The sequence below is a fragment of the Mesoplodon bidens genome (genome assembly GCF_964165515.1).
Source record: "Mesoplodon bidens genome assembly, chromosome: 6".
Lineage (NCBI taxonomy): Eukaryota > Metazoa > Chordata > Mammalia > Artiodactyla > Ziphiidae > Mesoplodon > Mesoplodon bidens.
Window position 1 is genome coordinate 109,187,915 of NC_138162.1, and position 14,456 is coordinate 109,202,370.

Genomic DNA, 14,456 nt, shown 5'->3' on the forward strand with positions numbered 1-14,456 from the left:
ATCATAAATGGGTGTTGAATTTTGTCAAAAGCTTTTTCTGCATCTGTTGAGATAATCATATGGTTTTTATTCTTCAGTTTGTTAATATGGTGTATCACATTGATTGATTTGTGTATATTGAAGAAACCTTGCATCCCTGGGGTAAATCCCACTTGATCATGGTATATGATCCTTTTAATGTGTTGTTGGATTCTGTTTGCTAGTATTTTGTTGAGGATTTTTGCATCTATATTCATCAGTGATATTGGTCTGTAATTTTCTTTTTTTGTAGTATCTTTGTCTGGTTTTGGTATCAGGGTGATGGTGGCCTCATAGAATGAGTTTGGGAGTGTTCCTTCCCCTGCAATTTTTTGGAAGAGTTTGAGAAGGATGGGTGTTAGCTCTTCTCTAAATGTTTGATAGAATTCACCTGTGAAGCCATCTGGTCCTGGACTTTTGTTTGTTGGAAGATTTTTAATCACAGTTTCAATTTCATTACTTGTGATTGGTCTGCTCATAGTCTCTATTTCTTCCTGGTTCAGTCTTCGAAGGTTATACCTTTCTAAAAATTTGTCAGTTTCTTCCAGGTTGTCCATTTTATGGGCATAGAGTTGCTTGTTGTAGTCTCTTAGGATGCTTTGTATTTCTGTGGTGTCTGATGTAACTTCTCCTTTTTCATTTCTAATTTTATTGATTTGAGTCTTCTCCCTCTTTTTCTTGATGAGTCTGGCTAATGGTTTATCAATTTTGTTTATCTTCTCAAAGAACCAGCTTTTAGTTTTATTGATCTTTGCTACTGTTTTCTTTGTTTCTATTTCATTTATTTCTGCTCTGATCTTTATGATTTCTTTCCTTCTGCTAACCTTGGGTTTTGTTTGTTCTTCTTTCTCTAGTTCCTTTAGGTGTAAGTTTAGATTGTTTATTTGAGATTTTTCTTGTTTCTTGAGGTAGGCTTGTACTGCTATAAACTTCCCTCTTAGAACTGCTTTTGCTGCATCCCTTAGGTTTTGGATCATTGTGTTTACGTTGTAATTTGTCTCTAGGTATTTTTTGACTTCCTCTTTGATTTTTTCAGTGATCTCTTGGTTATTTAGTAACATATTGTTTAGCCTCCATGTTTTTCTGTTTTTTATGTTTTTTTCCCTGTAATTGATTTCTAATCTCATAACATTGTGGTCAGAAAAGATGCTTGATATGATTTCAATTTTCTTAAGTTTACTGATGCTTGATTTATGACCCAGGATGTGATCTATCCTGGAGAATGTTCTGTGTGCACTTGAGAAGAAAGTGTAATCTGCTGTTTTTGGATGGAATGTCCTATAAATATCAGTTAAATCTGTCTGGTCTATTGTGTCATTTAAAGCTTCTGTTTCCTTATTTATTTTCATTTTGGATGATCCGTCCATTGGTGTAAGTGAGGTGTTAAAGTCCCCCACTATTATTGTGTTACTATTGATTTCCTCTTTTACAGCTGTTAGCAGTTGCCTTATGTACTGAGCTGCTCCTATGTTGGGTGCATATATATTTATAATTGCTATATCTTCTTCTTGGATTGATCCCTTGATCATTATGTAGTGTCCTTCCTTGTCTCTTGTAACATTCTTTGTTTTAAAGTCTATTTTATCTGATATGAGTTCTGCTACTCCAGCTTTCTTTTGATTTCCATTTGCATGGAATATCTTTTTCCGTCCCCTCACTTTCAGTCTGTATGTGTCCCTAGGTCTGAAGTGGGTCTCTTGTAGACAGCATACATACGGGTCTTGATGCTGAATTCTCTTAGCTTTTGCTTGTCTGTAAAGCTTTTGATTTCTCCCTTGAATCTGAATGAGATCCTTGCCGGGTAGCTTAATCTTGGTTGTAGTTTCTTCCCTTTCATCACTTTAAGTATATCATGCCACTCCTTTCTTGCTTGTAGAGTTTCTGCTGAGAAATCAGCTGTTAACCTTATGGGAGTTCCCTTGTATGTTATTTGTTGTTTTTCCCTTGTTGCTTTCAGTAATTTTTCTTTGTCTTTAATTTTTATCAGTTTGATTACTGTGTGTCTCAGTGTGTTTCTCCTTGGGTTTATCCTGCCTGGTACTCTCTGTGCTTCCTGGATTTGGGTGGCTATTTCCTTTCCCATGTTAGGGACGTTTTCAACTATAATCTCTTCAACTATTTTCTCGGGTCCTTTCTCTCTCTCTTCTCCTTCTGGGACCCCTATAATGCGAATGTTGTTGCATTTAATGTTGCCCCAGAAGTGTCTTAGGCTGTCTTCATTTCTTTTCATTTTTTTTTTCTTTATTCTGTTCCACAGGAGTGAATTCCACCATTCTGTCTTCCAGGTCACTTATCCATTCTTCTGCCTCAGTTATTCTGCTATTGATTCCTTGTAGTGTATTTTTAATTTCAGTTATTGTATTGTTCATCTCTGTTTGTTTGTTTTTTAATTCTTCGAGGTGTTTGTTCTTTCATTCTTCTAGGTCTTTATTAAACATTTCTTGCATCTTCTCGATCTTTGCCTCCATTCTTTTTCCGAGGTCCTGGATCATCTTCAGTATCATTATTCTGAATTCTTTATTCTGGGAGTTTTCGTATCTCCACTTCATTTAGTTGTTTTTCTGGGGTTTTATCTTGTTCCTTCATCTTGTACATAGCCCTCTGCCTTTTTATCTTGTCTATCTTTCTGTGAATGTGATTTTTGTTCCACAGGCTGCAGGATTGTAATTCTTCTTGCTTCTGCTGTCTGCCCTCTGGTGGATGAGGGTATCTAAGAGGCTTGTGCAACTTTCCTGATGGGAGGGACTGGTGGTGGGTAGAGCTAGGTGTTGCTCTGGTGGGCATAGCTCAGTAAAACGTTAATCCTCTTGTCTCCTGATGGGTGGGCTGGGTTCCCTCCTTGTTGGTTGTTTCGCCTGAGGCGACCCAACACTGGAGCATACCTGGCTCTTTGGTGGGGCTAATGGCGGACTCTGGGAGGGTTCACGTCAAGGAGCACTTCCCAGAACTTCTGCTGTCAATGTCCTTGTACTCGTGGTGAGACACAGCCACCCCCTGCCTCTGCAGGAGACCCTCCAACATTAACAGGTAGGTCTAGTTCAGTCTCCCCTGGGGTCACTGCTCCTTCCCCTGGGTCCCGATGCACACACCACTTTGTGTGTACCCTCCAAGAGTGGAGTCTCTGTTTGTCCCAGTCCTGTCGCAGTCCTGCAATCAAATCCTGCTAGCCTTCAAAGTCTGATTCTTTAGGAATTCCTCCTCCCGTTGCCAGTTCCCCAGGTTGGGAAGCCTGATGTGGGGCTCAGAGCCTTCACTCCAGTGGGTGGACTTCTGTGGTATAAGTGTTCTCCAGTTTGTGAGTCACCCACCCAGCAGTTATGGGATTTGATTTTATTGTGATTGCGCCCCTCCTACCATCTCATTGTGGCTTCTCCTTTGTCTTTGGATGTGGGGTATCTTTTTTGGTGATTTCCAGTTTCTTCCTGTCGATGATCGTTCAGCAGTTAGTTGTGATTCCAGTGCTCTCGCAAGAGGGAGTGAGTGCACGTCCTTCTACTCTGCCATCTTGAACCAGTCTCTAGCAGTGCTGAATAATTTTCAATGTAATTTTTTTCTCATAAAACGAAGTATAAGTATATATTGTAAATGTATGTGAGTATTTATTGGGCACTTAACTATGTGCCAGACACTGGTCTAGGCTCTGGGGGTAAAACCATTGGGGAAAAAAAACTCCTCATGGAGTTTATACTTTAGAACGAGTAAACTATATATTGTTTAAAAGCAGCAGTATAACCCAAACAGACTTGAAAGAAATACATTGGTAAATAGGAAAAGATACACCTTGAAGATGTGCTGGTATGATGAAGTAAAAAGCTGATGTGGCAATGTTTATGTCACATGAAATACTGTTACAGGTGAGGAGCACTAGAAAGTAACTTGTGCAGCTAGAGCGTTTCTGTAACACCTAACATAGGCTTGAAAGTGAAAAGTGACAGGATTACTGATGAGCCCACAGTTTAGCATACCTCTATTAAAATGGATAGGTAAACAGAAGACTAGTCAAGAAAACATGTGTACCTCATTTTATCACACTTCGCTTTATTGTGCTTTGCAAATAATGCATTTTTTACAAATTGAAGGTTTGTGGCAACCCTGTGTTGAGCAAGTCTGTTGGTACCATTTTTCCAACCGCATTTGCTCACTTCCTGTCTCTGTGTCACATTTTGGTAATTCTCACATTACAGACATACCTCAGAGATTTTGCAGGTTTGGTTCCGGACCACTGCAATAAAGCAAATATCACAATAAAGCAAGTCCCACAAATTTTTTGGTTTCCATGTGCATATAAAAGGCTCTCCTTGGACCTCCCTATTAGCTTAGACACAACAATATTGAAATCAGGCCAACTAACCTTAACAGTGGTCTGTAAGGGTTCAAGTGAAAGGGAGAGTTGCACATCTCTCACTTGAAATGAAAAGCTAGAAATGATTAAGCTTAGTGAGGAAGGCATGTTGAAAGTCGAAAAAGGCGAAAAGTTAGGCCTCTTGAACCAGTTAGCCAAGTTGTGAATGCAAAGGGAAAGTACTCAAAGGAAATTAAAAGTGCTATTCCAGTGAACACACTAATGATAAGAAAGTGGAACAGCCTTATTGCTAATATAGAGAAAGTTTTAGTGGTCTGGATAGAAGATCAAACCAGCCACAACATTCCCTTAAACCAAAGCCTAATCCAGAGCAAGGCCCTAACTGTCTTCAATTCTATGAAGGCCGAGAGATGAGGAAGTTACAGAAGAAAAGTTTGAAGCTAGCAGATGTTGATTCATGAGATTTAAGGAAAGAGGCCTTCTCTATAACGTAAAAGTGCAAGGTGAAGCACCAGGTGCTGATGTAGAAGCTGCAGCAAGTTATCCAAAAGATCTAGCTAAGAAAATTAATGAAGGTGGCTGGCTGCACTGAACAGCAGATTTTCAATGTCGATGAAAGTCTTATATTGGAAGAGGATGCCACCAGGACTTTCATAGCTAGAGGGGAGAAGTCAGTGCCTGGCGTGAGAGCTTCAAAGGACAGGGTGACTCTCTTGTTAAGGGCTAATGTTGCTGGTGACTTTTAAGTTGAAGCTAATGTTCCTTTACCATTCTGAATTATGCTAAATCTACTCTGCCTGTGCTCTCTAAATGGAAAAGCAAAGTCTGGATGACAGCACAACTGTTTACAACATGGTTTACTGAAGCCCACTGTTGAGATCTACTGCTCAGAAAAGAAAAGATTCCTTTGAAAATGTTACTGCTTATTGACAATGCATCTGGTCACCCAAGCACTCTGATGGAGATGGACAAGAATAATGTTATTTTCATGCCTGCCTACCCAACATCCACTCTGCAGCCCACAGATCAAGGAGTAATTTCAACTTTCAAGTCTTTATTATTTAAGAAATAATTTTTTTTTTTTTTTTTTGCCACGTGTTGCTCAGCTTGTGGGATCTTAGTTCCCCTACCAGGGATTGAACCCAGGCCACTCTGGTGAAAGCACCAAGTTCTAGCCACTGGACCACCAGGGAATTCCCATAAGAAATTACACTGTTTGAGGCTATAGCTGCCATAGATAGTGATTCCTCTGATGGACCTGGGCAAAGTCAATTGAAACCTTCTGGAAAGGATTCACCATTCTTGATGCCATTAAGAACATCCATGATTCATGGGAAGAGGCCAAAATATCAACATTAACAGTTTGAAAGCCCTCATGGATGACTTGGAGGGCTTTAAGACTTCAGTGGAGGAAGTAACTGCAGATGTGGTGGAAGTAGCAAGAGAACTAGAATTAGAAGTGCAGCCTTAAAGATGTGACTAAATTGCTACAATCTCATGATAAAACTTTAATGGATGAGGAGTTGCTTTTTATGGGTGAGCATGAACAAACTGATTTCTCAAGGTAGAATCTACTTCTGGTGAAGATGCTGTGAAGATCTTGTTGAAATGACAACAGAGGATTTAGAATATTATATAAACTTAGTTGGTAAAGAAGTGGCAGGGTTTGAGAGGATTGACTCCAGTTTTGAAAGAAGTTCTACTTTGGGTAAAATGCTTTCAAACAGCATTGCCTGCTACAGAGAAATTGTTCATGAAAGGAAGAGGCAATGGATGAGGTACACTTCACTGTGGTCTTATTTTAAGAAATTGTCACGGCCACCCAGCCTTCAGCACCCACCACCCTGATCAGTCAGCAGCCTTCAACATCGAGGCGAGACTCTCCACACAAAAAGAGTACGACTCGTTGAAGGCTCAATGATGGTTGGCATTTTTTAGCAATAAAGTATTTTTTAATTAATGTATGAAGATTGTTATTTAGACACTTATGAGTAAATATTACATACTTATTCAACTACATTATAGTGTAAACATAACTTTTATATGCACTGGGAAACAAAATTATCCCCATGACTCACATTATTGTGGTATTTGCTTTATTGTGGTGGTCTGGAACTAGACTTACAATATTTCTGAGGATGCCTGTACAGAAGATTTGAACAACACAACTAATAAAGTTGATCTAATACATATAGAAAATTTTGTACCCAACAAATAGAGAGTAAGCGTTATTTTTGAGCACACGAGGAATACTTTAAAAAATGGACTGGGTCCTAAATCACAAAAGAAGTCCCCAAAATTTAAGGTAACCAGAATCAAATAGACCACATTCTATGACCACAGTAACTAAACTTGAAATCAACAATAAAGAGAACTTTTAAAAAAACTCATCTGAATAGAAACAAAAAAACTCACTCATAGGTTAAAGAAGAAGCTTGAAAACAGCCAGCAAAGTAAACATGAAAGTAGGTAGAAGGAAGAGCATATTAAATATAAAAACAGAAATTAATAAAATGGGGGGGAAAGATTAACACTTTCCTAATTGTATATCGTGATGACCAATGATAGGATGAGTGAAATTGGCCAAGAAGAATATAGGTATTATTTAAGCCTCTATTCCTATTCATGGTTTATTTTCTATATTAGTAATCTTTTTCCTTAGAAGGTATCCAATATGAGCTAATAAGAAGACTATAGAACTCAAAATATAGAACATAAATTTGTTGTCAAATTTTCAGTAGTGTGTCTTTTCCATATAACAAGAAAATTAACTATAGAACTGTGTAAGTGAAAATATCAGACTTGTAGAATTATTTTACTATTTATTTTATTTAAAAGATTTTATAATGGCCTTTAATAGAAAATTCTATTTATGTGTGTAAGATATTTTTCTTTCCCTTCTTGTAGGTTACTCAAATGAGTCGTCCAGACCTGATTGTCTTTCTGATGAAATACCTGATGGCTCTCATAGTTGGTATTCCTTCCATTTTTTGGGTTGGAAGCAAAAAGACATGCTTTGAATGGGCCAGTTTTTTTCATGGTCGTAGGAAAAAAGAGTAAGTTGAAGTAAATTATCATGGTGTTCACAAACTTCACATTTACGCAATATTTTTGTGTTTCCTGTGTTAAAATAATTTGGATTTGGAGGAAGTATTCCAAAAAGATTGTAACCTCAGCTTCCACCAGTTATGATTAAACCTCAAATCACAGTTAAAAACTTATTCAGAAAAGATAGCCAAGTAGAACCAGGCTTAAGGTCTATTCCTTACTAATTCAGAATATTTGAGGGAAGACCAATCTTTATCTTTAAAAATCCAAATTATAATCTTCTTAAAATTAAAAACAAATTAATGATTTTATATATATTCTTATTTGATCTTCTTGACACTTCTCTGAGGTGTGTATTATCATCTCAGTGTTACAGATGAGAAAACTGAGGCACAAGGTTAAGGGCCTTGGCTGAAGTCACATAGGTATTAGATTAGACTTCCATTTCCAACTGTCCATCATTCTTCCAGGTTGTACCATAAATTATTTAAAGAGATAGCATGTTATTCCATTCTCATGCAGTACACGTTAAAGCCAAAATAGTAAAATGATATTAGTAAATAAAATGGAATATGTTAAAGAAATTATTTTAATTCATAGTTGGCCACATTGCATATTAGAGTGTCATGGTAAAATATAAGATTTGCCAAAGCAGTCTTCTCAGGGCATATTTGAGGAATCTTGAATTTTTTGACCCCATAATTAATAAAACAAAACAAAACAAAAGACCCTGCAGTATTCACAAAGGAACAAATGACTTCAAAGTGTTTACTAAGTATAAGTCTTATATGTATACTGTATTTGAATTATCACAAATTCTAAGTTAGTGGAGTCTATATTCATATGATTTTACTTAACCTAAGTTCCATGGAAAATGGATTTGGTGGGATAGTCTATAAAACTCTTAAGATTATATTTAAAATGTTATTGTGTCTTGTATGGGTTAATGTACTTTTTAAATACAACTTAAAGTACTGCATTAGCAGGATCTGTATTTTCTAAAATACCAGTAATTAGCAGCTTCTGTTACATGGATTAGATTGAGATTTTTAAAAATCACAGTTTTAAAGTGTACATTTCTTTTTTTTTTTTTTTTTTTTGTGGTACGCGGGCCTCTCACCGCTGTGGCCTCTCCCCTTGCGGAGCCCAGGCTCCGGACGTGCAGGCTCAGCGGCCATGGCTCACGGGCCCAGCCGCTCTGTGGCATGTGGGATCTTCCCGGACCGGGGCACGAACCCGTGTCCCCTGCGTCGGCAGGCGGACTCTCAACCACTGCGCCACCAGGGAAGCCCAGAAGTGTACATTTCTTATTACCATATCTGAGACTACTGCTAGTAATATCAGATAATGCATTTCCCCTTTAAATACAGTTTCATAGGGCAGAGAAGGAAAGAAGGGGAAAGATGAATTCAACAACAAAAATGTATTTCCTAAGAATTCATCCTTTGAGAAAGTCTTTAATGAATGTTTACTGTGTGCTTTGAACTATATTGGGATGCCAAGGATTCAGTAGCATACAAAACAGGCCAAGTCCTTGCTTTTTGTGGAACATCCTTCCTTGGGGGATTTATCTGTATATTTAAAAAAAATTTTAAATATGTTTTAATCACAGTAAAACATAATTCTGAGGGTTTGAATTAAACATTCCTGGTCATCTCTGGACCATACACAAACAATTCTGTAATACAACAATTCTGTGGTATTAGAAACTCCAGATGGAGCTAAGCCCAAGCTACCCTTTTGGGGAATCTTCCTAGTTATTTGGGGGATCCTGGTTGGGTCAGAATCCTTTTGAAACTGGTTAGAACTCCCAAGAACCCTTCCATTTGGTTTTCTGGAACCATGGACCCCCCCCCCCCGCCACAACCCAACAAAGTCATTGTGACCCTCCAAGCTGGGACTGTGCTCTGGGCTAGAGTACCTACCACTCCTCAAGAGTGTGGGCACCCTACAGCCATTTCTAGCATTTGTCTGGTTGAGCCTTTGAGAAATGACTATGGAATAATCATAATAATGATTACCAATTAATTGAGCACACTTAATACTCCAAGCACTGTCCCAAGCATTTTATATATTATTAAATCATTTAATCCTCTAAACAACCTTGTGAGGGAGATTGTCATTTTACAGATAAGAAACTGAGGCATAGAACCAAGGTTTAATAGCTAGTGAATGGCAGAATTGAGATTCACACCCAAGCAGTCTGACTCTAGCCTCTAGTCTGCTCTTAACCCCTCTTATACTGTGTCAAAAGACTGGCTTCTAAAATTATGCCAGTCAAATTAGTGTTCTTCCTCTGAGTGAAGCCACATTTAAGACTGTGCTTATGCTAATATTTCTGACACTGATTGAAATATTTTTAGAAATCTTCTTTTGGAATTATCTGGGTCACAGCACTTAATTTCTCTGGACCTCTGTTTTCTTATTTGTAAAATGAGGGGGCAGACCTTCACCATTTGAAGGTGGATTAAATTTTTGGAATGACCGGAATCAGTTTGAACCGATTTTTAAAAATAAGTTTAGAAAACAAATTCAGCAATCCAGAGTGACTTAGGATGTATGTATATATGAATAGGGCCATTGATAACACAAGAACAAATGTTGTTTTAACTATCTTTGAGTTGTTCTTTATTTAGTTTTTGACATTTTTTTTTTTTTTTTTTTTTTGTGGTACGCGGGCCTCTCATTGTTGTGGCCTCTCCTGTTGTGGAGCACAGGCTCCGGACGCGCAGGCCCAGCGGCCATGGCTCACGGGCCCAGCCGCTCCGCAACATGTGGGATCTTCCCGGGCCAGGGCACGAACCCGTGTCCCCTGCATCAGCAGGCGGACTCCCAACCACTGCGCCACCAGGGAAGCCCGACATTTTGTTTTTATCATATACATAAACATTATGTTTTATCATTACTTTATGATTGTCTTTGAAGCCATTTAAACTTAAGTTTGATCCCCAACTGCTGTTTTTTGTTTTTTTTAAACATCTTTATTAGAGTATAATTGCTTTACAGTGATGTGTCAAAGTTTCTGCTTTATAACAAAGTGAATCATAATTATATGATTATACATATACATATGTTCCCATATCTCTTCCCTCTTGCATCTCCCTCCCTCCCACCCCCAACTGCTGTTTTGTTGTATGACTTTTGGAAAGTCCTTTAATCCCTTAGAACCTCAGTTTCTTCATCTGTAAAATGGGGATCACAATATTTATTCTTAATGGATATCTAATATCTTTTTAGGACTTAATCTCTATAATAAAAACATTATTAAGAAAGATTAAAGGAGAGTGTATGTAAAATACCTGGCACAATGCAGGTACTCAACAAATATTAGTCTTCTTTCAGCCCTTCTACCACAGCACTAAAACAACAACGGCAATAACAGCAATGATCTTTTTCTAATTCGAAAACTTAGAATATATGCACTTTCTCAATTTATGATCCAATCTTTACATGTTGGAGGGTTTTTTTAATGAAATTGTCTAATTTTAACTTTATGTATGATTCTCATAGTCATTATTTACACAAACTGATACACTGACCTTTGCAACTATTTAATTGGCTCTTTTTTTTTTTTTTTTTTTTTTCTGCGGTACGGGGGCCTCTCACTGTTGTGGCCTCTCCCATTGAGGAGCACAGGCTCCGGACGCGCAGGCTCAGTGGCCATGGCTCACGGGCCCAGCTGCTCCGTGGCATGCGGGATCTTCCCGGACCGGGACACGAACCCGTGTCCCCTGCATTGGCAGGCAGATTCTTAACCACTGCGCCACCAGGGAAGCCCCCTGGCTCTTTTATTAATTACCACTTTGTTCATCATCATGAATATCTGTCTGCTTTTAACCCTTTCATAGCAGTTAGAAACTTTTGCTCTGGACATAATTCATCCCCTTAATTCTTTTTTCCTAAGCCTTTAATGGGTCTGGGACTTAATTGTATGTTTGCTTAAATTAATTTTTCATATGTTTTGTTCTAGTTATGATCATTCATGTTTATTCCAGCACTAGACAAATGCTCTGTCATAAAGTCAACTTGATACCTTAAAACAACTGCTCTTACAAATTAAAAAATGTGTCTATGCCATGATGAGGCCTCCACTACTTCCATAAACCATGCAAGAAAATAGTATTTCTACTTTATAGTAGTACCTTTGTAATATTTCAGTGTCCTTGAGAATGATAAATTTCTTTAGCTGAAAGGGACTTTTTAGAAATGATGAAATTGTATACCTTCATTTTATAGATGAGGAAAATTAAGAAAAGGGGATAGTGACTTGTCTAAGATTACATATTTATTGACAGAGTTGGAACTAAAATCCTGATTTCCTTATTCTAATACGAACCTCTTTCTATCATACCACTTTTGGGAACAGATTGACACAGATTTTTGTTATATTCTCTCTTTGGTCAACAGTGTTACCTTATATCTGTCCTAAAGACATTATTTGGGAAGGAATTAATTTCAAGAATAACATCAGTTTGTCAAAAAAGTAAAGATGTTAGTCTGTATCTTAAACTTAGTATTTTGTTGTCTAGGATAGTGAATGAGAGCCGACAGGTACTCCAGGAACCTGATTTTGCTCAGTCCCTCCTGAGGGATCCAAATACTCCTATTATAAGAAAATCAAGAGGAACTTCCACTCAAGGAACATCCACACATGCTTCTTCAACTCAGCTGGCCATGGTGGATGATCAGAGAAGCAAAGCAGGGAGTGTCCACAGCAAAGTGAGCAGCTACCATGGCAGCCTCCACAGATCCCGTGATGGCAGGTGAGTTTTATTGGTAACTTAGTTTATTTCGTGTGCTGAATTAGAGTCATACGGCGAGTAGCCAATGTGACTACTACTATTGGAAGAGTAGCCAATTCTGAAAAAGAAGTTGATTATTAACGTTTTTGAACTTTCCTAGGTACAGTTGTCCCAGATTATGGTCAGACTTAATGCCAGTCAGAGGAGTTTAGAGTTTAGACTTGATGCAGCAAGCAATATGGAGTCATTGACGGGTATTACTGAACAGGGAGAAGGCAGGATAAAAGTGGTTATTTTAGTAAGATTAATTTGGCAAACAGTTATGGAATACCTACCATGTCAGGCATTGGGCTAGGCTCTGGGAATACAAAGATGATTTAGGCGTGATCTTTGTTCTTAATAAGCTCAAGAAAGATAGTGTAGTCATTATTCGTGTTGTGGTTAAAAGCATGGAGTCTGGAATGATAAGCCTCAGTTTCCTCATCTGTAAAATGGAAATAGTAATAATATTTGCCCGTTTAGCAATGTTATAAAAAATAAATGAGATAATGTACCTAATTGTTTGGAACAGTGCCCATCTCAGTAAGTGCCTGATATCAACTTTTATTATCATTATTATAAGTTAATAATTAAAGTAAAATGCAAATGTAATGGTATAGTCCAGAGGTTGGCAAACTTTTTCTATAAAGAGCCACATAATAAATAACTTTAGTCTTTGTGGGTCATATGGTCTTTGTTGGCAACTATTCATTTCTGCTGTTGTAGCACGAAAGCAGCCATGGACAATATGTAGTCAAAATGGGAATGGGGGCTTCCCTGGTGGCGCAGTCGTTGAGAGTCCGCCTGCCGATGCAGGGGACACGGGTTCGTGCCCCGGTCCGGGAAGAGCCCACATGCCGCGGAGCGGCTAGGCCCGCGAGCCATGGCCGCTGAGCCTGCACGTCCGGAGCCTGCGCTCCGCAACAGGAGAGGCCACAACAGTGGGAGGCCCGCGTACCGCAAAAACAAACAAACAAACAAACAAACAAACAAACAAAAATGGGAATGGCTGTGTTCCAGTAAAACTATTTACAAAAATAGCAAGGGGCGTCATTTGACTGGCAGACCATAGTTGGCCAACCCCTGTTTAGTAGCTTGGACGAGGGGGTGATTAATTCTGGTGGGGAAGGGGATGGGAAAAAGCTTGACAGAGAATGTTTGAGAGTGGGCTGGATGTGCTTTCCTGTTAAATTTGATGGTGGAGACACTAGAATTAGAAACTTCTTCGGAGCCTTGCATTAATTCAGCTGAGAGATGATGAAGGCTTATGGAAGAACAGTGGCAGTGGCAAGAGAGGAAGAGCTGATCTGAAGGATATTTAAAAAGAAGAAATGAAGTGATAGGAGTTGGAGATGGATTAAAAGCTATTGGAGAGAAGGAATGCGCCAAAGATTTTTTCTTTTAATATTTCTAGTTTGGGAAACTGAAAGCATGAAAATTATAATGCCTGCAATTCTTTGTTCACTTTGAAACATCTCTGCTTCTACAGCTGTCCTGTATCCTTCCAGTCTCATTCCAGCCTTTCTCTCAGTGTTCCCTGTCCTCCTAGTATAGGATATGATTCCTATACTTACTGTCTTTTTAGTCCTTCTGGTTTGTCCTCTCAACTTGCTTTCTTTTGCCTTCTAACTTGGTCAGCTAACCTATGTTTTAAAAAGAAGCAGCCTTTCTTTGACTATCATATATTTTCTATCTTTTATCCATTTCTTTTTCTTTTCCTTGCCAGATTTTTGAAATGAATAGTTTGAATATTTCCGTTCTACCAATTGCATCCTTCATTCCTTGTATTTCTAGTCTTTTTCACCTTCTTAACCACTTCTAACATCACCAATGACCTGTTTTTTAATCACATTCAAAGATCTTCTCTTTCCTGCCTTTTCCTTCCATTCAGCACTCGTAAATAAAAAGCATTCTTCTAAGTGCTAGGGACACAGAGATGGAAGACAGAAGAGTAAACAGTCGGTAGTAATATACTTTAATGGGTACGATAAAATCATGTACAAGTACATGGGCAACCAGGGCAACTGTAGGAGATGAAACATGCTGGGAAGTTTGGGGGTTTTTCCCTTACAGCAATGAGAAACTATTAGAAGACTTTGAGCATTGGGGTGATAAAATCAGATTTGTATTTTAGGAAGATCACTTGGACAACAGCATAGGAGAGGAGATTGTCAGTAAGCCCAGTTGGGAAGTTTCTAGAGTAATTTAGAGGTCTTAACTTAAGACACTCATAAAGAGGGAGGAAATCAGAGAATCTTCCAGAGTACGTTTTGTCGACACCACCCTCCGTGAACTGAACTCTCAGC

The 14,456-nt window shown here is 38.4% G+C and overlaps 1 protein-coding gene across 2 annotated transcripts in view; it reads left to right on the plus strand.

Annotated features, from left to right (window-relative positions):
* Positions 1-14,456, plus strand: part of FZD3 (frizzled class receptor 3) — a 90,419-nt gene that overhangs the window by 70,341 nt on the left and 5,622 nt on the right. For both annotated transcript variants that reach the window (XM_081237868.1, XM_081237869.1), the window contains 2 exons: positions 7,229-7,377; positions 11,899-12,132. In XM_081237868.1, the coding sequence (XP_081093994.1) occupies positions 7,229-7,377; positions 11,899-12,132 (383 nt within the window). The remainder of the gene's footprint in view (positions 1-7,228; positions 7,378-11,898; positions 12,133-14,456) is intronic.